Consider the following 26,032-nt stretch of genomic DNA (forward strand, 5'->3'; position numbering starts at 1 on the left):
ATAAGGGATAGATATGAATTAAAATATTTGATTCAACAACACGAGATATTTATTCAGTTATGTTTAATAAAATTTTTTATTTAAATAAATTTTTTATTTAATCAAACGAAGTGCCAATAAAACTATGTCTATCCAATAATTATTTTTTTTTAATATTATTAAGTGAATATCTCATACTTACATTTAATCAATTAAATATAAAGGATAAATTTTAAAAATAATGACAAATAAAACATCATATAAAAAAACAAATAAAAAAAATCAATGAATCTCAATTTTTAATTAAAAAAATATTAAAAAATAAAACTGAAAAAATATAAAATTAACAAAAAAAAAAAATCTTCTAAACCCAGATTTATCTTCCTAACATGCAACTTGTGAAATTTTAAATCTAAGCTTAGTTAATAAGCTAAGCTTTTAACAAATTTAAAGTTAAATAATAAATTAAAAAAATATTAATTAAAAAAATTCATAAAAAAAATAACAATTAAAAGAATAAAAACTAGAAAAAAAAATTTGAAAAAATGATAAAATTACAAAAATGCAGCCATAAAATTAAATTCAAACAAATAAAGAGCAATCCAAATAAAAAAGACCAAGTATGACATTTTTCTTAATAATTTTTATATTTTTTAAATAATAAAAAAACCTCTCAACCAACTTAACAATAAAAAAAAAGAAAAAAGAGAGAGAATTAACTATGATAAGCGTACCGGCCACAGTTTTCAATCAATTATTTGCAATATTATCTTATATATAATCAATCATAAGCAACAACCCCTATAGGAATATGACCTATCATTCTCCTTCCTTTTCTCCTGGTTGCTCCTCTACTTTGCCTTCTTTCATTTTCAACAACAGCCCTCCGAGCAGTGTTTAAGCAGATCTGAAAGTTATCACCTGCAAAAGCAACGGAGACCCTACAGTTGGGTCCCTGCTTTTTTGTTGTGATTCACAACTGGCTGGTAAAGTTGACAATGAACTGCCCCCAACCTCATCGTGTAATAATGCACTGCAATTTCTTTTCCGCTCCCTGCGCTTCCCGGAAATCGCTCCCCACCCCCCTTTACGGTGTAACTGTAGTTTTTTTCACACCAACTTTTAATTAATCATAGAGGTAAGTGTTGTTTTGGGAAAAGGGTGGGCGGAAAAGGAGATTACTAAAGTTTTAAACTCAATTAGTAGATGGTTAGCAACTTTCTTATTCAATACCAGCTGCTGTTGTAGAAATCTCATGCTTAGATTTTGCGCAAGAACTTGAGATTTTGTTTGGTAAAACTCACAAATTTATTTTATTTTATAAATAACTTGTAACAAGGATAAATTTATATTTAAAATTTAAAAAATAAAAAAAATTATTTTTTATTGAATCAAGATCTTGATCAATTTTGTAGTAAACCTTTGACAAGTAAAAAATTAAAAAAAAATATTAACATTTTATTAAATCAAAATTCTGAGTCGTTTCATAATATTTTTTCTATGTAAATCAAGATTTATTTTTAATCAAATATATTGATAACTTTTTAAAAATTATAAATTTATAAATCAATTTATAAAAATCATAACAGGCTGCAATGGTTAAACACGAATATCATCAGCGCACAATTAATTGGTAAGGATCATTTATTATAATGAAAAAGACTCATCCAAGGTGTATGTGCATGCACAGGTTGCTCCACCGACAGATGCACAGGGCTTCAGCCAGGCCGTTCCAAAACAGAACAACTGTATTCGACGACTTTTCTCTGGTCTACAACCCAAACTTTAGTTATTATTTATGTTTTTTTTATTGTTAATATATATAATTCTCAATTTATTTGATAATATATATTTATAAATTTTTAATTTATTTTTTTTACTATGAAAATACATTTAAAAAAAATTATTTAAAAAAGCGAGTTAAGTATAAAGTAGTTGATGCTATATGCCGAAGTATCCCGACATTTGTCAGTTGCAAACTAGTAATGATGATAGATCCAACAAAATGGAGGTGGTGGTGGTGGAACTGCTTTTAGAGCTGCAGCCACCAAATATATACCCTTTTACACGGCTGAAACGTGTTCACATTTTCGCTAATTTCCATTAGAATATTTGTGCTTTGTGTTCCTCTGGATAATTCATTTTCTTTTTGCAAGAGAGACTTGACCCTCATATCTTTTCAAAGACAGAAAACTGTGCGCCATTAAATTTTGAGGCCGATGGCCTCTCTGTCAAAGTATAAAAAAATAAATTTAATTTAATTAGTTAAATTAATTAAGATGCATGTAAATAAATCTGAACATTCACATTAATTAAATAAATAAAAAAAAAAAGTAGAAAAGGGGTATTCCCGAGGTGGTCAAACAATTGAAAACAATCTAGAACCGAGCGAGTCTGATTTCCAAAAGTGATATCCTTCAAAAACTACATTCATGCCATGACGTAGTTAGCACGAACACAGTGATCAATGTCGGCATTGCATTTAAAACCCCTTCCTGGCCAGATCGCTTAGACAAGCACATGTGACTTTATAACTCCTTGGCTTGAAATTGAAGGGAACATTTTAGAATCATTAACTAATTTCATTGTCTAGTTATTGGCTTGGGTAATAAATGCCTTTAGTTAATTTGACATTAACCTTCGAAAATCTAACTTGAAAAATCCCAACTACTACAAATCAAAACCAATAACTAATTATATGATCATCACCTTTATATCTATTTTACTGTTTTAAAAACTTTCAGTACACATTAGTATTACTCTCGCTATATATATATATATATATATATATATATATATATATATATATATAGTACACATTAGTATCACTCTCATATATAATATTAAATAACAACCTGACGCCTTAAGACCTTGGTTTTCCACCGTAAGCTTGCTTGCATATAGAACTTGGCTTCTGCGAAGGTATGCACAGCTGAGACGAACCTGGACATGCTTGGAGACAATTATCCCCTATGCTACCGGAAACCGACGTGCCTGCGGCGAAAAAAGCCGGTGGTGGCTTTCCAATCAAGAAATTCCCATCGAGAAACAGCCTTCTCAAACTCTTCTTTCGACTATACTCCAATGGGATCGTGCCACGTAAGCTGTTGTATCTTAGTGACAATGACGACAGCAGTGGATAATCAGCAAAATGCAAGGGGGCGTTTCCCTCGATTTTATTGAACCCGAGATCAACAGCCACGAGGTCACTGTTAGCAGGCTTTGGGATCTCGAGATGTGTCAAGCTGTTATTGGCTAAATCAACTTGTTGAAGCGCAGGTAAGAGAAAGAACCAAGATTGTAGTGTGCCAGTGAGCGAGTTTTCACTGAGTTCGACTACTTCTAACTGAGTTAGGCTGTCAAATGATGATTTTGATAATGATCCAGACAAAGAATTGGCCTTCAAAGCCAGTTCTAGCAAGTTATATGGTAGTTTAGGTAAGGACCCGGTTAGTTTATTGTAACTAAGGTCGAGTCTCCTTAAGCTTGACATTGAATTCATGGTTTTTGGGAGATAACCAGACAAAGAATTATATGAAAGGTCTAAAGATTCGAGGGATTTAAGGTTTGTGATCGAGTCAGGGACCGAGCCAGAGAACGAGTTGGAACGGAGAGTCAGGGTTTGGAGGTTGATAAGAGAGGAGATGGAGGAGGGGATAGGACCGAAGAAGTTGTTATCCGCGAGATCGAGGATAATGAGGCTGGTAAGTTGGGAAATGAGTGGGGTGAGTCGCCCTGAGTAGCCAGCTGAATCAAGAGTGAGTTGTGTGACTCGAGTTGAGTCAGGGGAACAGGTGATGCCACAGGTGAAGCGGGTTCGACGAGGGATAGCACAGGGGTCGGCGATGAAGTCCCATGAAGCCAGGCAAGACCAAGGCTGGATTGAACTTGGCTTGACTGAGGCTTTGAAGGCTTTGAGAGCTGAGATGTCTTGTGGTAAGGTGAGAGACAAAGCTATGAGATTTTTGGTGGTGAAAAGAATAGAGAAGGTAAGCAGGAGCTGAAGGATGCTAGGCAGCATTTTCGCAGGTTAGAGATTTTTGGGACTCGAGAGGACAGAGAGGAGAAGTCGGGGGGGCTGTGCGTGTGGAATGTGAGTTTCGATGAGTTTTATGTATGGCTGGACAGCACTTCAAAAGTTGGAGTTAGTGCATATTCAGACAGGTACATGTTTGTATCAAGATATTTATAATGTGGGGGTGAATGTTAGGATGTCCAAGTGCATCATTTGTGATTTTGGTTAGTTGAGCTCGGGGCTTTCGAGTATAAAGAAATTGCATTGCTGGGGCTCGGAGCATAACAAATTATTTGGAATTGTCGAGTTTTCTAATGACACAATTAACATTTTCTAATGCTACCATGATAACACCCACAACTTTGAAACATATAAACATAGTTTCATGTCATAGTTTTCGTCATTCAAAAAACTTGACGTCGACAGATTCTCTCGAGAAAAAAATAAAGGACTTTAGGTCAGCAATTAGTGTAATATATCAAGTCTTATTAGTGTTTGATATATTGATGAATGGGTAAGCATTGCGATTAGTTTTCCAAGTACATTTTAACATGTAAATTCCATGTTCATCAATTATGTAAAGAAAAAAAAAAAGAAATTACACAACTTTTTTTTAACAAGAAAAACTTTGAATGAAATTTCCTTACTACATGTTTATTAATAATTAGTTTTAGTTTGATTACATAAAAGATCATGTTATAAATGTATATTGTATAGCTTTTTGCTTAACATAAACAGGAAAATGACTTCAACATAGGATCAATTCATTTTAAGGTCTCGTAAGCTGTTAAAAACTTTATTTTAATACATAGGGTAAATTTTATCTCATTTACATTCCTATTATTTTTTAATTAAGTATTTTTTAGGAAATATCAAATCATGTGTGATATAATTTGTAGTATTTCTTTTTTCAAAAGTGGAGTATAATTAATTTTTTTTAAGTAAATGTGCAAGAGACCCATTAATTTATTCACTAATCACATGGTGCCATATATGAAGATTATAAAACGAGACAAATAGAAAAACTACGTCATAAAAATATCTTATGATATAAAAAATCAATAAATCACTTATAGTGCGGCAGCTTCTCCACCCATTGAAATATCAACCACGGACCGACCAAGCAACCACAACCATTAGTTTTATCATTTTAATCTTTCCTCAGATACAGTACTTTTCAACTCACATGTTGAGTAACCATGGTCAAAACCAAATCCATGACATCTCCCCTCTGGTTACTACTCCTCTGTCCCCTCTCCACCGTCACAGCCTCCAGCGCCGCTTACCCACCATCCGTGGCACCACGGACACCTCGGTCTCAGCTTCACAAGACAGTAAACTTATCCCAATCAGACGCGAAGTGTCTGGTGATGGTAGAATATTTGACATTACTCACAAGTACAGAAGCGACCTGCCGTCTTTCGCCAAAGAAAACGGGCTAGGCAAGTTCTTGTGGCTCCGTGAAAGCATGAAGAATGGGTCCTCCGCCAACATATCGGAGATGAAGTTGATCACTCATACAGGCACACACGTTGATGCACCTGGACATTACCATGATCATTTCTTCGATGCTGGGTTTGATGTGGGCACTCTTGACCTTGAAGTGCTTAATGGTAATTTACGAAACGGGATTTTATCTACCTTTTGTTCTACAGCTCAATTTTCAACATCCTTCAAATGAAAACCAAAATCATAGTTTCAATTCACGACGGGTCTTGGAAGGAAAGAAATGTGTCAACAGTACTCAATCTTCAGCATTAATTAATTATTATTAATGCTAATTATGTTTCTGGAAATCATCCTTATGGGAGGCTTAAGATTTGATGACATCCAGCCTGGAATATATTCTGTCCATTGTTTACCTCTAAGGTTGCTTGGCACTGAAGGATCGCCAAGACTAAAGATGCATCTTCTCATAGTGAAATAAACAATCAATGAAATGCACATTCTTTTTTCCATAAAAGAAAGTTTTCGATCGAACTAAAGCAGGCACTTTTTTTTTTTTTTTTTTTTTTTACTTTTATAACAGAGCTTGAGTGTTTGCTAAATCCACGAGACTTGCTAAATTTCTTGCAATAAACTGTGATCTAGGCTTCGGCTGGTGGAGTAAAATAAGATTAGAGCAAACAGAAGATCATGGCCTGTGGCTGGCTGCTCAGAGCTGATTTACTATTTTTTCCCTACAGTATTTTGTTTGACTTTTATTCAATTCAAAAGTTTTAATAAGATATATTTAAAAAGATAGAGAATTGAATTTCCAATAAAATTTAATTTTAAAAAATACTATAAAAATAAATAAATACCAACCCCTTTAATCTAGATTCAAGACAAACATTATAATTGAATTAAATTATTAGTTTTGTTTTTAGTTCAGTTTTTTGACCATGTGAATGTCACGCGCTTGATGGGAGAATTAAATAGATAACGCGGCCTCTCATAGCTAGCTGCACGTGACTGAATTGACGATGAAAACGAATGAAAAGTGACCAAGTCCTTATAAGTTATAATTAAACTTTAACGGACACCTAGTTGGCTTTCCCCCCCAGCCTGTAAGAAGCTGGCAAATTAAGTATTCATTAAAATAATTTTTTTATAACGATATCAGAAATAAGGAGCTTGGCCGTACGTGTGAAATCATACACTACGTTTTCTATATATTTTTTGACCAGGCGAGTGGTATTGATAATTATATATTTTAATTAATTAATAAACTTTAATATTTTTGTAGCATAACATTCTAAACGACTACGTTGATAGAGTCATTGGGCCAAATTTTTAATAGACCATGTTTGGAAAAAATATTAAAATGTTATGCTATTTTTCATTAGAACTCTAAGAGTGGAAATTAAATATTTTCCCAAATTAAACAAAGTAATCAACACTGCAAAACTTTCCACTGGTAAGTTAAATCTATGGAAGTTGTATTTGTAACGGAATGCCATGAGGGAACTGTTTCTCGTCAAGATGAACATGTTAGAAAGCTTTGTTTATGAATTAGATAATTCACCCGCTTGAGAAATTCCCAGCGTTAAAAAAAATTATTAAATTGGTTGATTTTATATTACGACTATCATCCCAATGATAATTGTTGCCACATCACAAAGGGAAGCAGATCCAAAGTTAGAATAAATCAAGAAAGAAGTCAGAGCCATCAAAGAAGACAATGAGCGAAGAGAGAGTCAAATCAAAACACCCGTTAATCATTTTTTAACTATTTTCTAAGCATTTCCCTTGACCTTAATTATTTATCCACAATTTCCCTATCTTTCCTTTCACCATTTGAGATCTTGTTCTCGTTATCTGTTTCTATATTAATGGAGTACTGATTTATCACGATCATTAATGTGGTTACAAATTAATTAATGTGGCCAATAGCTTTTCTATTATTGTTATATATATATATATATATATGAACTCATTCAAACATCTAACCATAAAATTTTGAAAATGGGTACCATTTTGATTTGAAAATGATGCCCTAAATATCCACCAGTCAATATATATGTGCCCGTGCATCTACCTGCTTGCTAAGCACCAAGAACTCTGATAGCCAAAATTCCTCCCTTTGACAAAACCATGAGGGCATTGCAGCTTCTGATGCTACTAGGCATGCTGCTATCTCCAGTCACCCTTTCACTAGCTCGTAAACCTAGAAGAGAGATCAGAGATCGTGAGGTGTATGGTAATGGCAGAATCTTCGATATCACCCACGAGATCAATTCTAACATGCCCACATGGGAATCCAAGGACGGTCTGGGCCAGTTCATTTGGCTTGTTACTAGCATGAAGAACGGTTCCAAACTTAATTCTTCTCAGTTTAAGCTGTCTACACACACAGGCACGCATGTTGATGCACCTGGACATTTCTACGAGGATTATTATGAAGCTGGATATAACGTCAATTCACTTGACTTGGGTGTGCTTAATGGTAATGCAAATTTTTCCGTGCTTCTGTTTCCTTTGTTTTTTGCTTGTTGATTGTATGCTTTAATTGCTTAAATAGACGATAGCATATTCTTGGGACGTTATATGATGATTTTAGGAAAATAAAAATTGCCTTAAAGATTAGCCCATACATGGAGTTTAAGCCCTCAGTGGCTCAATATATTGTGTTATTGCTGGTGTTTAATTATCGATTTTCAAGGTGTTAGTCGGATGGTTATAATGGTTTGGAGGTGTGTTTTACAATCTTAGTTCCTGCAATTTCATGTTGGAGATCACCAATCATTGTTGTGTTTCTTCTTCTTCAACAGGCCCTGCACTGCTGGTTGATGTTCCAAGGGATAGTAACATAACTGGTATGTGTTTAAGATGGACTCATTTCTACTCTGCAATCCATACTACTGGTTTGTGTGTTAGAAAATTCTAGTTTCTCTGTATGAGATAACTATGTATGTCTAATTAGACAAGGTCAAAGTGCTTGTTAGATTTTGCCCATGTATCAATTTTAATTTATGGAATTGCTTAAAAGAAATTCTTGAAAATCCACTCGCCGTTTACATTGATGATGACTGATAAGACCTATCTTAATAGTTTTTTAATACATCATGCTATAATAAGTCAAGCTTCTTGCATCAGCGGAGGTTATGAAGTCCTTGAATATTCCAAGGGGAGTGCATCGTGTGCTATTCAGAACTTTAAATACTGACAGGTAACTTTTTACTTAATTCGTGCATTAAGTTTCTGCATCTCAAGTTTTAATACTGATAACGAAATCCAGAAATGTTTTCTGCAGATTCTTTTCTATACTAATTTAGCAGAAACATAGAAATTAATTCGTTGATGAACTGGAATTGAAATTCTAATTTGCGTTCTGTCTTCACTCTGTCTTGTATCAGAAGACTTACCTTGACTAAAGGACCGCCCTTGTTTCTGTCATTAGTTTGATTCAAATAGCATAAAATGCTGCTAAATCTAAAGGAAACAGCACTTTACAGATATTGGATTTAATCGAATTTCAGGAAGCTTATGTATAAGAAGGAATTTGACTCGAGTTATGTTGCATTCATGGAGGACGGGGCAAAATGGTTGGTTGAGAACACAGACATCAAACTAGTTGGTAAGATTAGATTAGTCCCCTGTTTTGCTTATGGTATCCAAATTCTCTCTGCATTGTAAGATACTGTACATCTCTGTATCATTATTTTACGAAACTGATGGTCTTTCTGTTATGAAATGCAGGAGTTGATTACTTATCCTCTGCTGCATATGTGAATTTAATCTCACCTCATCTTATTTTTCTGAAAAAAAGAGTAAGAAATTATTTTGATTACAATTACTTCTGAGGACACTTGTTTTTCACTTAATAACCGTCTGCTCTTTCAGCTTACTGCCTTGCATGAATATGGATTCCTTTCTGGATATAAAATGGAAATTAAAGACTATGTCAAAAGCTGAAATTAATTGACTGTGCACAAATGTTGCAGAAAATCATTCTTGTGGAAGGCCTAAAACTTGACAACATTATACCAGGACATTATAATGTCCATTGTTTACCTCTGAGGATGCTTGACGCTGATGGATGCCCGGCAAGATGCGTTCTTATCAAATGATATTTGAACTCTGTAACTTGTAATCTATTTAATTATCCTTTTCAACGGTTGTAAGTTATTTGATCTTTGAAGGTGATGTATCATTATATCTGCCAGTCAATAATTATCTAGGGAATCATCTCTCTTGTTCGTTGTGAAACTTTGAATTTGTATGTTGATGTCTGGATAATGTTCATATGCATCAAAATTGAACGACAGCTGGAAAAAAAACTCTGATTGCAGCATCAGTCATGAAACTTTTCTCAATAACTGGCTAACTATGATAGCTATGGTTTTGGATTTGGATTTCTGTATCTAAGCCGAAGGCAAAATTATCAGGCAAGACCTCTCATAAGAAAGCAACTTCCATCGCTTTCCCATTCTAGTCCTTCAGCATCAAAAAATTGTTCTGTAAATTAAGTCTGTAACCTGGCTAATGAACACAAAAATCACATAAATAAAAAGAATATAATGATCCTCACGTGATATTGCGGTGGAAGACGAAGTCTACCCAGTAATTGCTCTTCTCCACGACTTCTCTCTAAGTGCATTCGTCCAAACAACTACCTATCTATATATATATATATACACGTGTAATGTGTCTTTGCCTGCGCTTTAATTAGCACCCTGGTAGCCAAATTCCTTCCTCGGACAAAAAACATGAGAACATTCTAGCAGCTTCTGCAGCTGCTATGCACTGGCGTGCTATCTCTAGCAACCCTTTCGACAGCTGATGATCCTGTTCATGTGACAAGAGAGAGTGCTGAGGCATATAGTAATGGGAGAGTCTTTGATATCACCCACCAGATAATTCCTAACACGCCCACATGGGAATCCAAGAACGGTCTGGGGCATTACATCAGGCTCGTTGCGGGCCAGCAACTTTTCTAATTTTTGCTCAAATCAGTCTGTGAACATTTTTTTTTTTCAAAATTCAATCCCCTTCAAATTGTTCAAGTCAATAAAATAAAATTTTATTTTACCAATCAATTAAATGTGGATTTTTTTCTTCACACCACTAAAACTGAAGCTGATTGAAGCAAACCATCAAAATCCGATATCCTAAATCAACCTCTAATTTGAAAAAATAAATTTAAAAAAATAAAAAATTGAGTGAAAAAAAAATCAAATTTATTACTTTGTATAATTAACTATGTCTTTTAGTGTGTGTTTAATATTGTAGTGTAAAAGAGTGTTTAAAAGTGTTTTTCAATAAAAAAAAATATATTAAAATAATATTATTTATTTATTACATTAACATATCAAAATCACCTAAAAAATATTAATATAATTTTTTTTAGATAAAAATATTAATTTAATATTTTTTTAAGTAAAAAATAATTTAAAAAACAAATTAACGTGAAAAATCTGATCAACATCTAAAGTTATGATTAATACTTGTTACGTGTAAGTAACCATATCAACCTTAATTTCTTCGTAAATCAATAGCATATACTTGCAACACACCTACAAAGTTACATGGAGATCTGAGCCAAAACTGAACACCGTGAAGATCTGTTTCGTTTTGGTGAGGTTCAAGCACGTTCAACAACCATGAACTTGAACAGCACGCGTAAAAACAACAGCCATAACTCAATTCAAATGTCTCATAAGAATGCGTGAGGCGGACTAGGTGATCTTAAAGTTCGTCTGCAACAAATTATCGAGATCCAAACCACAAGTTAAAAGCTTAATATACACCAAGGTATTCAAATAACTTTCAGATAAACAAGAATCCCACAAGTCTTTAGCGTCCATGGGTCATTGACTTATGGAAGTGCTAACAATACTCTACACTTGAATAGCAGTTTACGCACTGAAAAAGTGAGGAGTAGCTCAGAATTTATGTAGCAACAGAGATCTAATCAATTTCATGAACACTTGTGATTCCAACGCTTTCTTTGGACTACAGTGCATGGTTGTAAAGGTTAACTGGTGACGTCGAAACCCAGGTAATGAGTTGGAGAAGGAAAGGAGCTCTTACAGCATCTTTCTTTGCATGCTACATATATCTTGCTTTTCAAGATGAAAGCATTAATAACATTTTAATATTTCCTCTTAGGATCCTCGAACATGTATGATTGGGTGCGGTTGAGCACCTTAGCCTTCCTTCTACCCGACGATAAGGATTAAGGAACAATTCTTAAAACGAGGAGTAGCATTAGCCGAAAGTTTGCTCACGTTCTTCATGGATGAGTGATTCTATTTATGTTCATGATAAACGCAACAGAAGCTCAAATAAACTGATGAGGTGTATGAAATAACTACACAGGAAAAATAAATTAAACATAAAGGAGGTGGAGCTGACTTTAACTTGTTGAAGAGCCGTGTGAAAGATTAACTCTCTGTTAGGATATTGCCATTTATTGGCAATACCCCACCACCACTAAGTGGTAGCACCATTAGTGCCACTAATGGTGGCATGTTTTAAGGTCTTCTTGTCCCACCATTGTCTCCCATGTGCAGCTGCTGGAAAGAAGAAGAGAAGCCACCATTAGCCTATAAATGAGGCATGCAAAGAGAGCTAAGTGAGATAGTAGAGAGAAGTGAGAGCAAACGTGAGTGTGTGCAAGAGTGAAGAGAGAAAGAGGAGCTGCAATGGCAGCAGCCATTGCAGCAGCTGCAAGGCAGCAAGAGAGATGGGAGTTGAGTGATTAGATCCTCCTCCATGTATTTATTGTATCCTTTCTCTAATCTCTAATAAATGGACTCTCTCCCGTGGATGTAGGCGGTTTTGCCGAACCACGTAAATTATTGTGTCTCAGTGTGCTTATCCCTCCGTTGAGCAATTATCAGTTCATCACCGGTCACCGGACTCCGCCCAACAATTGGTATCAGAGCATATGGTTAAAGTGGTGTTTGATTTTTGCTCAAAAATGAAAGTTGTCAAAATTGTATTTTGACCATACCACTGTGTAGAGGAGGACGAGACGAAGCCACTGGTGAAAACCGCGTCGAAATCGGACGCCGTACATGTCCACACGCGCCGACGAAGAGACTGGCCACGCGCGCAGACGCGCGCCACGCGTCACACGCGTCTTCTTCGCCCGGATGGCTGACCCGACCCGAATACCAGACGACCCGACCCACGTGGCTGACCCGGATAAGGGTGACGTCATCATGACGTAATTTGTGACGTCATCATGCACAGTAAGCATGGCCCAAGATGACATCATCATGATGTATTGGTGACGTCAGCAAACACAGTCAGCATGCCATGCCAGCAGACACGTCAGCGAAGTGGGACCCACATGCCATGTCATCAGCCGCGAGCCGAGCCACGCCGAGCCGAGCTGAATTGGAACTGAGCCGAGCCGCGAGTCGAGGGATAGGATCCAGTGTAGCTGATCCTACGTGCAACCGGATCTGAGATTGAATCTGAGCCGTTGATCAGGCCAGAATTGTTTTGATCAAATCTTAGCCGTCTGAAGTGCGATTTGGACGATTCAAGACATGTTTCCAGCTAATTTGATCATTCCGGATGCAATGGTACGGTCCGATCGTTGAGATTCGAGACCGAAAATGGCAGTGGTGAATTATGAAAGAGAGATTGCCCGATCAGGAGGCATCTGAGGGTCTGGACTGAGGTCGATGGAGATGAAGAAGAAGAAGAAGAAGGTGCACATGTTTACCCAATTACATGTGCTAAACTGTTAAATGGAAAAATATAATGCCTTGGTGGAAGGCAAAATTGGGACACTCAGGACACCCGAGATGTGGACGATTTGAGGTGTAGAGTGAAAACTGATGAAGACCAATCTTGACGAATCTAAACACTAGTAGTCTCGCCAGATGTTGAGAAATCAGGTATGAAGCCAGGATACCCAGATCACTTGCAAAGGAGAGCCGCAACAAAGCTAGCAAATGGTTGTATATACGGAGAGACAGTACGATGGATAGATATAGCCTAAGAAGTTCTGTCTAGGAGATTGGGTTTTAAGCGGGACCAGTGTGACCCCTCCAATCTTTCCTGGGAACTTGCTTAGTGGAAGGATTATCCATACGGTACTATTTTCGTATATATAGCAGTTTGTAATGAAACGGTTGAAGACTAGCAGGATGACGGCACAAGGGGAATAGTTGGGTTCCGCATGATCAAGGATCTGATGGAGTGGTGATTTCTTCAAAGAAGCTAGATTCGGTGACTGTGATTTCTCAAGGGGAGAATTGATGAAGACCCTGATAATGGAAGAGAAATACAGCAAGGGAATAAAGATTGGCACCCTATTTTGACTTGGACAGGTGTTATGACAGGATGAGCTGCTGTCAAACATAAACAAGGAATAGGGAGAAATCTGGAGAACAGAAATTGCACAAGGGCACACGGAGATTGTGCAAGAGTACCCGAGGGATCCAACGAGGTACTGTAATGAGACAACAGGTGCAAGGAGAAGAAGTGTTCCCAGATGAAGCTCAGAGCAGAGACTGTTAAAGTTTGTACAACAGGAAGTCTTTTATGCTCTTGATGAAGACAACAGGCGAAGACCTTTCAATGCATGCAAGGATGGAAAGAGAGCTGTTGCAGAGGCACCTAATTGAGGGGGTGCAAATGCCTATGATAAAAGGCGAAGACACCAAAGAGAGTGGTGTAGGTGGAGCTGTCAAGCAGAAAGGCGTAGAAGCTCCAAACATAGAAATCGAGGTGGAGGATTGCGAGGAGTATACCGCAACTTTCTCTTTCTATATAGTCAGTGGCAGTAATCTCTCCCAAGTCCACATGGTGGTAGAGAATCTTGAAGCCACTTGAGTCATCCCGATGAAGGAGGATGAGACCGCTCCAAGACGAGCGGAGACACCTCGGATGGAAGGTGTGAGGGCCATGATATGAGCCCAGTTCAGACCGCCGCATGACGACGAGCGGAGACACCTCAAGAGAAGGTGTGGGGGCCACGATATGAGCCCAGTTCAGAACGCCCCAGAGCCGATGTGATGGCTAGATATAAGTGGACAGATGGATAGCCAATGAAGTGGCTATGATGAGTATGAAGACAAATGCAGGATTGACTTTCATGGATATTGCCCCCATGCTAAAGATCAATGAGCTAGAAGACATTTGCCTTGGACAATAAGTGTGTGACTTGTGGAGCATTAAGACGCGGCTGCTATGAAGGAGCAGAGGGCATGCGCAGGTTCCGGGAACGAGTTGACTCTTGTCAAGGTGGTGAGCTCGGTAATGGCATTGTAATACTCAGAGTATGGAGATAGATATGGATCAACCTTTAATGGGCTGCCCCCATGGTTAAAGGTGGAGAGCTACCTGGACTCTTACGACTAAGAGCGAGAGACTCATGGAGAAGTAAGGCGTGGTTCCTATGGTGGAACAGAGGGCAGGCGCAACTCCTAGATGAGTAGACTCTTGGAAGAGTGGTGGGCTTGTGATCATATTGAGATACTCAAATAATGACTGTCGCACTTGGAATATCAGTTTGAGGGGGTGTTGTAAGCCTTGGTGTAAGGCTTGATAAATCATTCCGGACCGAGCATGGCTGATACGCTCGAAGGGGAATGTTGTGTCCCAGAGACAAGCGTTAACACTCTTCAGATGTGATGTGTGAGACCATCTGGTTGAAGTGATCCTTTGGTGTAAGCAAAGGTGTGCTTTGGTGACTCTGGTTATTGAAAGGTTTGGCGAGTACCTGTAAACTTGGCCACGGACGCTCTCGAAATGGTAAGCTTGGAAGAGCTGCAGGATGCAAGCTTGTGCTGAAAAAGCAAGAGGACAATTGCCCACATAAATGGCAAAGGGGGTGATTGTTAGGATATTGCCATTTATTGGCAATACCCCACCACCACTAAGTGGTAGCACCATTAGTGCCACTAATGGTGGCATGTTTTAAGGTCTTCTTGTCCCACCATTGTCTCCCATGTGCAGCTGCTGGAAAGAAGAAGAGAAGCCACCATTAGCCTATAAATGAGGCATGCAAAGAGAGCTAAGTGAGATAGTAGAGAGAAGTGAGAGCAAACGTGAGTGTGTGCAAGAGTGAAGAGAGAAAGAGGAGCTGCAATGGCAGCAGCCATTGCAGCAGCTGCAAGGCAGCAAGAGAGATGGGAGTTGAGTGATTAGATCCTCCTCCATGTATTTATTGTATCCTTTCTCTAATCTCTAATAAATGGACTCTCTCCCGTGGATGTAGGCGGTTTTGCCGAACCACGTAAATTATTGTGTCTCAGTGTGCTTATCCCTCCGTTGAGCAATTATCAGTTCATCACCGGTCACCGGACTCCGCCCAACACTCTCAAGCGAACATTTACTTGATCAAGAATTATGATACGTGATATTAGCTCAATCCTCGTATATGGTCGTTTTTGACAACTATAAAAGGAGCTGTTATCAATGACAATTTCATTACCAAAGTAGCAAACTAGCCTTTAACAATGAAGAATCAACTCAGGTCTTGCTCGACAGTTCTGAGTTTACTCCTAATGCTTGTTGCTGTATCAGAGGCATCTGTATCAGGCATGGTAAGCGCCCCAAGTTATGCAAGATGCATGATCAAGAGATACAGGCATTGCTATAACCTGGAGCATACTTGCCCTTCATTCTGCCATAATGGCTGCACAGTCGAATGTGTCTCTTGCATGCCTATGTGTGTTGGAGACTCGAGCCCGATCCTAGACTATTCTTTTTCGTTGCCAAACCCTCTCGCTCTTCTTCCACTAGAATTCCCAAAATCTCATACCCGTTCGTTGCTAAATATTCATCCATCAGAGTCTAATGGCAATGATGGCAAAAGTCCACCAAAATCTGAAGTGTCTAATGAAAAGCCATCACCTCCAGGACATAGCGGCGATGGTGGTGGTGAATCTGAAGGATCTAACAAGAAGCCCTCACCTCCAGTAGACAGCAATCATGATGATGGATCTAACAAAAAGCCTTCACCTCCAGAAAACAACGGCCATGACAACTCTGAAGGATCTTACAAAACGCCTCCACCACCAGATTCTGATCATCCACCATCTCAAACCCCTCCAATTTATGTAACTCCGCCCTCAACTCCATCATCTTCGCCATCATCACACTCACCTCCTACAACCATTCCATCTTCACCACCATGGTCAACACCTTCACCAACACCTCCTACTACCACTCCCTCTTCACCTTCACCTCCATCTTCTTCCACTCCTCCACCAACACCTCCTACTACCACTCCTACTTCACCTTCTCCTCCATCTCAATCCACACCTTCTCCAACACCTCCTAACATCACTCCATCTTCACCTTCACCAACACCTCCTACCACCACTCCCTCTTCTTCACCTTCACCTCCATCTTCATCCACTCCTTCTCCAACACCTCCTACCACCATTCCATCTTCACCTTCACCTCCATCTCAATCCACACCTTCTCCAACACCTCCTACTACCACTCCACCTTCACCTTCACCTCAATCTTCATCAACACCTCCCAACACTACTGCTTCACCATCTACACCTACTCCAACACCTCCTACAACACCATCTAATCCTTCTCCACCATCTACTCCTACAGCGTCTCCGCATACTCCCACTCCACCTACTTCCTCTTCTCCCCCTCCATCGACTCCTTCTACCTCACCCAAGACAGCCCGGTGTAAAAACAAGTACTACCCCAGATGTTACAACACTGAGCATGTGTGTCCCAGTGCATGCCCTGGTGGATGTGAAATTGATTGTGGCACTTGCAAGCCTGTTTGCAGTAAGTAGTTCAAAGCAATTAATATTCTTACACTATCATCTAAGTTTAAATTCCATTAGTTTAATTTCATAACATGAAGAAATATGATGCTTCTTTAGCCAAGTTTTTGGTTTATAAATGGACCAAGGGATCCATTGTATCATCGAATTATAGTTGCTTTTCTGTTTGGCAGAGTGTGATAGACCAGGAGCAGTGTGCCAAGACCCTCGTTTCATTGGTGGTGATGGCATTACCTTCTACTTTCATGGCAAGAAGGACCACGATTTCTGCCTTCTATCAGACCCGAACCTCCACATCAATGCACATTTCATTGGAAAGCGAAATGAGAACCTAACGCGGGACTTCACTTGGGTCCAGTCCATTTCTATCTTCTTCGACAAACACCAACTCTTCCTTGGTGCACTTAAAGCATCTACATGGGATGACTCTGCGGACCGCCTCTCTCTCGCTTTTGACGGAGAGCCCCTGAACTTCCCAGGCAATGAAGGCTCCAAATGGCAATCCACAAGTGTGCCAAGTGTATCCATCACTAGAATTAGTGACAGCAATAATGTCGTAGTTGAAGTTGAGGGACTCCTAAAGATCACAGCGAAGGTTGTTCCTATAACTGAAGAGGATTCAAGAATTCACAATTATGGCATAACCAAGGACGATTGTTTTGCTCATCTTGATCTTGGTTTTAAATTTTACTCTCTAAGTAACGAAGTCGACGGTGTGCTGGGCCAAACATATAGACCAGGATATGTGAGTCGTGTAAATGTGGGTGCGAAGATGGCTGTGATGGGAGGAAACAAAGAGTTTGCCACTTCAAGCTTATCTACCCCAGATTGTGCTGTAGCCCGTTTCAGAGGTGGTAATGGCTTTGAAGGGGCGGGCTATATGGGAGGTCTTGAGTTACCAAGCATGAGATGTGCAAGTGGGATTGATGGTGAAGGAGTCGTGTGCAAGAGATAGGCTTAATTATGAATCAATTATGAGACGTATGCATTAATACGATTGATAAAGAGAATAAGGTCGAGAATCACTGGGGATAAAAATAAAATAAAAAAGAAACCCTCTTGTACTGCACATTTAAAAGCTTCATGACATCAATTGTGTCTTGATAAAAAAGAATTCCGGCAATTTAAAACTGAATTTTCTTCTGTTGAATCTCAATAAAAATTCTAATGATTTTCGTCTTTTTCAAGGGTCTTCATCATCGAATGACTTGCTATCAGAATCTACCTGTTTATTAGAACCATATGTCTCCACAGCCACAGGAACATTGAAAGATATTTGTTGTGCAAGTTCGAGCAGAGATAATTCTAAATTTTTTGATGGCTAAACACTTTATAGGGCTGCCTGCCCTGTTACAAGGCTTACAAAAACAGAGCAATAATGTTGAAATAGAATATATTTTCGAAATTTTGATGGCCTTAGCTCACCATGAAGTTTCTGAAATTGAGTTAATGAGGCAGGATATAAAGTAAAACTCAAAAGTTGAATTAAGATGGACATTGGAATGAAGTACAATTTGGTGCATTTTCGTAACGTATTATTTATAGTCATGCAAAGTATTTGAACAAAGTAATATTTTCGTATCTTCAGCCCCCTTGAGAAATATTCATGATTGCTTTCTCTCGACTTGGTTGTATATTGTTCTTCTTCCATTTCTCTTCTTACCTGCAAATCAGTTGTCAAACTTGAGCAATTTAAAGATTAAAGTCTTCGAGACAGTTAGTTTGGTCATTCATCGAGTTAAGCAGGATATACCTGATCTTTGTCTTGTTCTAGGATTGACAAGTCGGGGTATAAACACCCCAGTTCCTCCATTGTCATTTCTCCACAAGCTTCCAAGCCACTTCGGAACTGAACTGCTATTCTCGCTTTCCCAACAACTAAAGTAGCTTCCTGGTTGTGCTGCAATGGTTACGGTGGTTGTTAACCTCTTCAATCTTTGCTTGTTAGCACTTGTGGAGTTTAGATGTCTGGTTTGGAGGAAATCTTCATCTTCATCTTCATCTTCTGTCAAAAGCAAAACCTGCTTTCTAATTTCAGCATAAAAAACGTCATCTTCATTCATTCCTTCGTGCTCGAGATTTTGGTCTCTGTTCATGGTCATGTTGGGTCGTAAAAATCTATGGGCTCCAACTAAGCATGGACTGCAAAATACAGAAGAACCATGTATAAAGGCCAACGCTTTTTCAGAGGGTGCAGAGAACGCAGGTAAATTAGATCCATCCAAGTCCAAGGAATATTTATAGCGCTGTATGCTTTGTGAACGTCCTTTACCTGTCTGCAAAATTTGTTTCAATTGATCCGACAATCTGACATAAGATCTTGGAGTTAAGAAAGTCCGAAATTCATTGGATTGGCTCTATTATGCTTAAAAAAACAAGTAAATATGTAAGATAGTATGGTGTATCATCGTATTTGCTTTTTAAATATTTTTTTATATTAAAATATATTTTAATAATATTTTTTTATTTTTTAAATTATTTTTAATATCAGTACATTAATTTTAATTTAAATATATTAATTTAAAATTAATAAAAAAATTAAAAAATTAAATTTTTTTTAAAAATACTCTTAAAACATAAAAATAAATAAATCTTTTAAAAGTCGCTAACCTCAACACATAGCTTATTTTTCTAGTCCATTGATCTGGCCCAAAGCTACTAACTAAAAATATTCGTTGAGAAAACTCCATTTGACTCTCGTACATTTATAAATTAAACAGTTTTTTTAATCTAATTTCTTCAATACAGATGTTAAGTAAATGATTTGCTTTTAAAAAAAATCAATTAAAATAAGTAGATCAAAGTTGATTGTGAACAAGGTATGTCTTTCCTTGGTCTCTTATAATTAATTAAAAAGGATGTTACGCACTGGTCTTCATTTTCTTGCAAATAGTTTTGAAAATAAAAATCATTTAAAAAACATAAAAGTTATTTCAATTTTTAGTATGTTTTTTTTCTAAATTTACTTTTTAACTGATATCCTCTTTCTAATTTTTAAAAATTGTTTGCTTTGTTTTTTCTAAGTACTGATTCATCTTTAAAATTATTCATGTGATTTTGTAGTACATCAAAGGATTTATTTTCAGTTTTTTCTATTAAATTGTAGATAAATAAGTTGTGTTTTTTGGTTCATTTATAAGAATAAAGAACCATACATTCTCAATTATAATTAACCTTCAAAATAAGTAAAAGAGAAGGTATAAAGTTAAAAGGATAAAAGAGGCAGAATATTTTCATATGTACGTAAATATTTTCAAAAATAAGTTGTTATTTTCTACTGCTTTTTTTTTTTTTTTCGATTCTATGTTAATTTTGGACTCTTAATTATCTTTTTTATTATTATATGATTCTGATTTTTGCTGCCCTTTAAATATTAGTTCATAGCATTTTTTAAGGGATGTACGCCTCGCAGAGATGCATAACTTATCAAACTTTATTTAAAAAAATAAAATTAGAATTTTTGTTTTTACTGTGATAATTCAAATTTGATCATTATTCTGTATTTATGCTAGTCTTTCTCTTATAAGTAAATTAGAGCTTGTTTGGGAACTATTTGACTTGTGTGATTTTTCTTGTTTTTTAAACTTTCAAAATCTGATCTTTTATTAATAATTTGATGAGATGAATCTTATATTTTATACTAAAAGTCTAAATAATACTATGTGTATATATATTTATATTTATATTTAAAATTATAAATATAAAAATCGTAAAAATAGCAAAGTATTTACCCAGCTAAAATTCATATAAAGAGAGAGTTTAAATCAAAGAACTCGTTAAAAAAAATTGATATTTTTTCTTTAATGAATCGAACAATTAATTGATTTTATCAAATATATTATTGCTTTATCAGTTCATGATTATACTATTGTAACAGTAAAAAAGTTTAAAAGCTATGTTCATGGCTTCTCAGTTTAATATTCGGTATTATTAATTTAACATTTATATTTTTTAATTCTCAAAAATATATTTTATGTTTTTTCTCTGTTTTCAAAGTAAACCATGTAAAAAAAGAGAGGATAGATCTCAATTTTTTATCTTATATTTTTAAATATAAATAATGTATATGGTATGTTTTTGGATTTTCTTATTTATTTAGGATATTTGATATTGTTAAATTATTTAAAAATATTTTATTTGATTAAATTTAAAAAATTATAGAAATGAAAAAAAACTATTTTGTATCAAGTTGGATAAGCTTATTTAAACTTGAATAAAAAGAGAAACATTGAAATAATCAATGTTATTAAACTTCATCTCATTTAATGGGTCAACTTTGACGACAAATCAATTTTAAATAAATCTTAAATTAAATTAAAGTGAAAAAATAACTTAATTAAATTTCATCAATAAAACAATAAACATATAAGCCAATTAAACTTGATAAAAAATCAGTTTGATTTAAAAAAATTGAATTTTAAAAAATCAAAACAACTTTTTTTAAAATAAATCTTAAATTAAATTAAAGTGAAAAAATAACTTGATTAAATTTCATCAATAAATGATAAACATATAACCCGATTAAACTTGATAAAAAATCAGTTTGATTTAAAAAGAATTGAATTTTAAAAAATCAAATTTTTTTTTTATTTTTTTTATTTTTTTTTATGGATACCGTTTGGAATTTATCTTATCTGGCTTTGAAAATAAATGAAATGTAAACTCGGCCACATAGTAAATTGAAATTAACCCCAAGATCGATGTTGGAATATCTCATAACTCCTCCCCAGTGGCCTCGCCGCCTTCGCCAATTAAACCCGAAATAAAAGCCCAGTTTCTCTAAGAAATAAAGCCCAGTTTAACCGAAGCCCCACCCAACAGCCCACGAGACAAATAAGAAACCGAGATCCACTCTTCTTCAGTTTATTAGTGCTCTCTATCTCTCTTTCTCACACACGAACGCACACAGACAACTCCAAAACCCACAACAATGGAGAGCGTCTCGTACCAACGCTTCCCAAAAATCAAAATCCGAGAAATGAAAGATGACTACTTAAAATTCGAGCTCCGTGAAACCGACGCGTCAATGGCCAACGCTCTTAGGCGCGTCATGATCGCCGAAGTTCCAACAATCGCAATCGACCTCGTTGAAATCGAAGTGAACTCATCGGTCTTAAACGACGAGTTCATTGCTCACCGACTCGGCCTCATTCCTCTCACCAGCGAGCGCGCTATGGGGATGCGATTCTCGCGTGACTGTGACGCTTGTGATGGTGACGGCCAGTGTGAGTATTGCTCTGTTGAGTTTCATTTGAGAGCCAAGTGTATAACGGACCAGACGCTTGATGTTACCAGTAAGGATCTGTACAGTTCGGATCATGCCGTTATTCCTGTTGATTTCTCTGATCCTTCTGACGCTAATGATCCTTTCGATCATACAGAGACGCAGAGGTATTTTTTGTTGTTTTTCTTTGGTACTTTGGGGATTTTTTTAATTATAGGGTTTAAGGGGTTTGTTGGTTTTGAGTGTTAAACTGAGCAGAGGCAGTTATTGTTGTTTTTGAAGAGTAATGTGGGGTTTTCTGATGCTAACGTTAGGGTTTTGTTAGAAACCTGTGTTCTTTGTTTTTTTTTGTTGACGTTGTAATTTAAATATGGGTTGTTCATAATTTTGTTATTGCATGGCAAAAAAGTTAGGACTTCTTAGGTTTTATTGTGTTTTCAGGGTTTAGGGAATGCTTCTTCTATTTTTTTGGGTGGTTGTTTCCTTAGCTGTAAGTTGAGATGGAAATGCGATTCTTGTTCATTTTATTTATTTGTCAATTAATTTGTATATGGTTAAAAGCTGCATGATTTGAGAGGAAAACTCTGGATTTTTAATTTTTTTTTTCCTGTTAAAGTGAAGTATTTAGTATTGAATCTAATTTACAAACGAATGAAATAAACTAATACTTTCATGCGCTGGTTGACGTTGTAAAAAATGGACCTGAGTTTGTTGTATTTGTTTTGGGTTGTGTTGTGTTTATGTAGGGGGATTATTATTGTGAAATTGCGCCGTGGGCAAGAACTGAGACTGAGGGCCATAGCTAGGAAAGGGATTGGGAAAGATCATGCGAAATGGTCTCCTGCAGCAACTGTAACTTTTATGTATGAACCTGAGATTCATATCAATGAAGATTTGATGGAGACTTTGACACTTGAGGAAAAATTAAGTTGGATTGAAAGCAGTCCTACCAAAGTTTTTGATATTGACAAAGTTACCCAACAGGTTGGTTGATTTTATGTTCTAATATATTTCGTTTATGTCAATAACTTTTTATAGTGTCTTGGACATTGTTGAGGCATGAATCTGGTACCTAAAATAATTGTTTGAATGTTTTTCCTGTTCTTATCTTTGCCTACCCATAAAAACACCATCCTCTTTCTATTTTCTATAGTCCTCAACCTCTTCAAATGTATGTGTCTTAAAAGGCACACGGTACTTTTAGTTAAAAGGTAGTTTCTGCGGATGCTTCTCACCTTGTTTTCTGACCTCTTGTGCATGCTACAGAACTCAACTAAGGGTATCCTTGGTACAGGAGTAAGTAGTTGGGAAGTTCTACAAGTGCTTGTTGTTAGAAAGTATGAATATTCTTGTTTTTGAATTTGCGTGTGCAACAGCTTCTGGCACAGAAAATGGATTTGAACGTCGAACATCTTTTTTCAGCTCAAGGTTTTCAGTTTGAGACTTTGGGTGTTTGTCTGTACTTGTCTTCCATCTTTATGAATCTATTCAATTCATGTATGCCCAAGGATGCAGACTTTGGATTGAACCCTGCAAAATTCTTCTGTTGTATGATGATTGTTCTGTACTTTGATCTTCCAATTTTGTTAGAATCCTTGAACCTGGTACATGGTATGCTATTATTTTATAACTCACTGAGATCATATTGCTGATATATGTTACATAGGAAGCCCTAGGTTGTGGATGCTGAAAACTGTCTTCAGGAAGATTTGAGTGTTAAGTGGAAACCTTTGGCAACTAATGTGTGCTTGCAACACATAATTGATGTGAATCCTTGATGGATATCAATCTTTGACAACATTTTTTTGGATTCCCTGCTGGTTTTCTGTAAGCTTATGGTGTATTTGCTGTGTGTTGTTGAGCTTGCACTGTTGAACTAAAAACTGAGATACAAGCGAAGAGATTATCCCAGCCCAAAGGGGTGCTGAACTGTGCAGAGTAGAAATAGTATACTCTTGTGTCTAAGATTTCAATTGGTGTTATTCAACCCATCCCATACAGTAAACTATGATGCAAAGATAAGGATATCCTTGGTAAACTATAAGCCAAGCTCATAAGGTTCCCAACATGCACTGGGCTGAAAAGGCCAGTTATTGGGTGGTTGAGTTGCTATTAATTGCATCTGTAGACCAGCTCTTCCTTTCATCAATTGTCCACAATTAGTCTCTTGAGTTCATTTTGATCATATCTCATAAATATCACAACTGATTATTTATTTCCTAATAACTTACCAATCACAATTCATAAACAGCACAACTGATTATTGCCTCGTAACTTATCAAGTCTAAATGTGGCATTGACAGAGATTATGCGTTTTTTGTGAAATTGACTCTGATCAACTATAGCAAGCAGTTATTTTAGCAGCTATGGCTTAAAAGTACTAAGATATGTTATTTTTTTTAGTTATGATGATAACCCAATGTTGATTCGAATTGTTTTCTGCTTCTATTGAACTGTTGTGCTTTCTGCTGAAACATTTCCTTTCTAGGTTGTAGTGGTTGATCCTGAGGCCTATACTTATGATGATGAAGTGATTAAGAAAGCTGAAGCTATGGGGAAACGGGGACTCATTGATATTCGTGCCAAGGAAGACAGTTTCATATTTACTGTGGAATCTACTGGTGCAGTCAAGGCTTCTCAGTTGGTTCTTAATGCTATCGAGATTTTAAAACAAAAGCTTGATGCTGTTCGACTTTCTGATGACACTGTTGAAGCCGATGATCAGTTTGGTGAACTTGGTGTTCACATGCGCGGAGGTTGATCGAGCTGGTAAATGTCACCTCATGGCTAGAATACCAATTTACTTCCTTTGCTTTAATGCAATTCTATTTGCTGTACTAACAGACCAATGGATGATAATCTGTTTTCTTCTAGGTTATGTACTTCTTGATGAGACATTAACATCTACCAGCTTTTTTGGAACTTGCAGTGAAAAGAGGACCTTCTTAACATATATATAGGTTTTTCTATTTGGCATGTTGAAAGTGTATGCGGCAGGCAAATTGTTGGATGACAACTTGCTTTGCACAATTTTTTCTCATTTAAAACATTACAGTTAAGCTGTATGAAAAAAATCTGCATGCGTATTGGTGATGCATCAATGCGTATTGCCTCATATAGTATAGAATTGAAGCAAGAAGGCAACATACGTGATCAGGTTGTTTTGTTTCATACGCTGTTCTCTCTGATTAAAAGTTTAAGATGTTCATTTGCTTGGATTAAAAAATGTTCTACATCTTGCATACGTAGGATATATTCAACAATGTGCTAGCATGAATCGTCTTGTGATCTGTGGATCTTTTGCTTATGTTTGTGTAACCACAACAAATCACTTCTCAGTGTACCCAAATATATTGGCCTCATTGCGCCGGGAATACCTAGTAGGAACCTGGCTTTGAAATTTCAAGGGTGTAGAGACTATGGATGATCGATTACAATTAAGATTCAGCTGGGCGACTCTGTATGTGTGGAGAGACCGAAAGGAAGTGGAGAGCAATGGAATTAGTCCACCAACCCCGCGTGAGAATTTCCACCAGCTGAAGTTTGGTTTATCGCGTGGTGATGAAAATTTTGGTTAAATTGATTTGGTTTGCAGATTCAGTTGAATAG

The 26,032-nt window shown here is 36.7% G+C and overlaps 3 protein-coding genes and 1 pseudogene across 4 annotated transcripts; 3 read left to right on the plus strand and 1 right to left on the minus strand.

The window, feature by feature from the left end:
- Positions 1–2,670: 2,670 nt before the first annotated feature.
- On the minus strand, positions 2,671–4,181 carry LOC118059180 (uncharacterized). Its single transcript, XM_035072033.2, has one exon. It carries the CDS (start codon positions 3,998–4,000, stop codon positions 2,843–2,845), a length of 1,158 nt encoding a protein of 385 aa, XP_034927924.1. The 5' UTR covers positions 4,001–4,181; the 3' UTR covers positions 2,671–2,842.
- A 997-nt stretch (positions 4,182–5,178) lies between these two features.
- LOC118059181 (cyclase-like protein 2) lies at positions 5,179–9,685 on the plus strand (annotated as a pseudogene).
- Positions 9,686–15,900: 6,215 nt separating this feature from the next.
- Positions 15,901–18,222, plus strand: LOC118059010 (uncharacterized). The gene is made up of 2 exons (XM_035071831.2): positions 15,901–17,200; positions 17,373–18,222. The coding sequence occupies exons 1-2, from the start codon at positions 15,901–15,903 to the stop codon at positions 18,152–18,154; spliced, it is 2,082 nt and encodes a 693-aa protein (XP_034927722.1). The 3' UTR covers positions 18,155–18,222.
- Positions 18,223–22,079: 3,857 nt separating this feature from the next.
- LOC118059182 (DNA-directed RNA polymerases II, IV and V subunit 3) lies at positions 22,080–25,399 on the plus strand. Of its 2 annotated transcripts, XM_035072035.2 has the most exons (4): positions 22,080–22,590; positions 23,170–23,407; positions 24,912–25,192; positions 25,298–25,399. In XM_035072035.2, the coding sequence occupies exons 1-3, from the start codon at positions 22,130–22,132 to the stop codon at positions 25,182–25,184; spliced, it is 972 nt and encodes a 323-aa protein (XP_034927926.1). In that variant the 5' UTR covers positions 22,080–22,129; the 3' UTR covers positions 25,185–25,192; positions 25,298–25,399. The 2 variants fall into 2 exon arrangements, with proteins under 2 accessions (XP_034927926.1, XP_034927925.1); XM_035072034.2 differs by having other exon boundaries at positions 24,912–25,399.
- Positions 25,400–26,032: the final 633 nt, after the last annotated feature.

The sequence above is a fragment of the Populus alba genome, chromosome 9 (genome assembly GCF_005239225.2).
Source record: "Populus alba chromosome 9, ASM523922v2, whole genome shotgun sequence".
NCBI lineage: Eukaryota > Viridiplantae > Streptophyta > Magnoliopsida > Malpighiales > Salicaceae > Populus > Populus alba.

Coding starts and splice junctions, on each gene's coding strand:
- LOC118059010 (XM_035071831.2), top strand. CDS start 15,901: ATGAAGAATCAACTCAGGTCTTGCTCGACAGTTCTGAGTTTACTCCTA. Junction 17,201..17,372: donor CACTTGCAAGCCTGTTTGCA/GTAAGTAGTTCA, acceptor TCTGTTTGGCAG/AGTGTGATAGACCAGGAGCA.
- LOC118059180 (XM_035072033.2), bottom strand. CDS start 4,000: ATGCTGCCTAGCATCCTTCAGCTCCTGCTTACCTTCTCTATTCTTTTC.
- LOC118059182 (XM_035072034.2), top strand. CDS start 22,130: ATGGAGAGCGTCTCGTACCAACGCTTCCCAAAAATCAAAATCCGAGAA. Junction 22,591..23,169: donor GATCATACAGAGACGCAGAG/GTATTTTTTGTT, acceptor GTGTTTATGTAG/GGGGATTATTATTGTGAAAT. Junction 23,408..24,911: donor TTGACAAAGTTACCCAACAG/GTTGGTTGATTT, acceptor TTTCCTTTCTAG/GTTGTAGTGGTTGATCCTGA.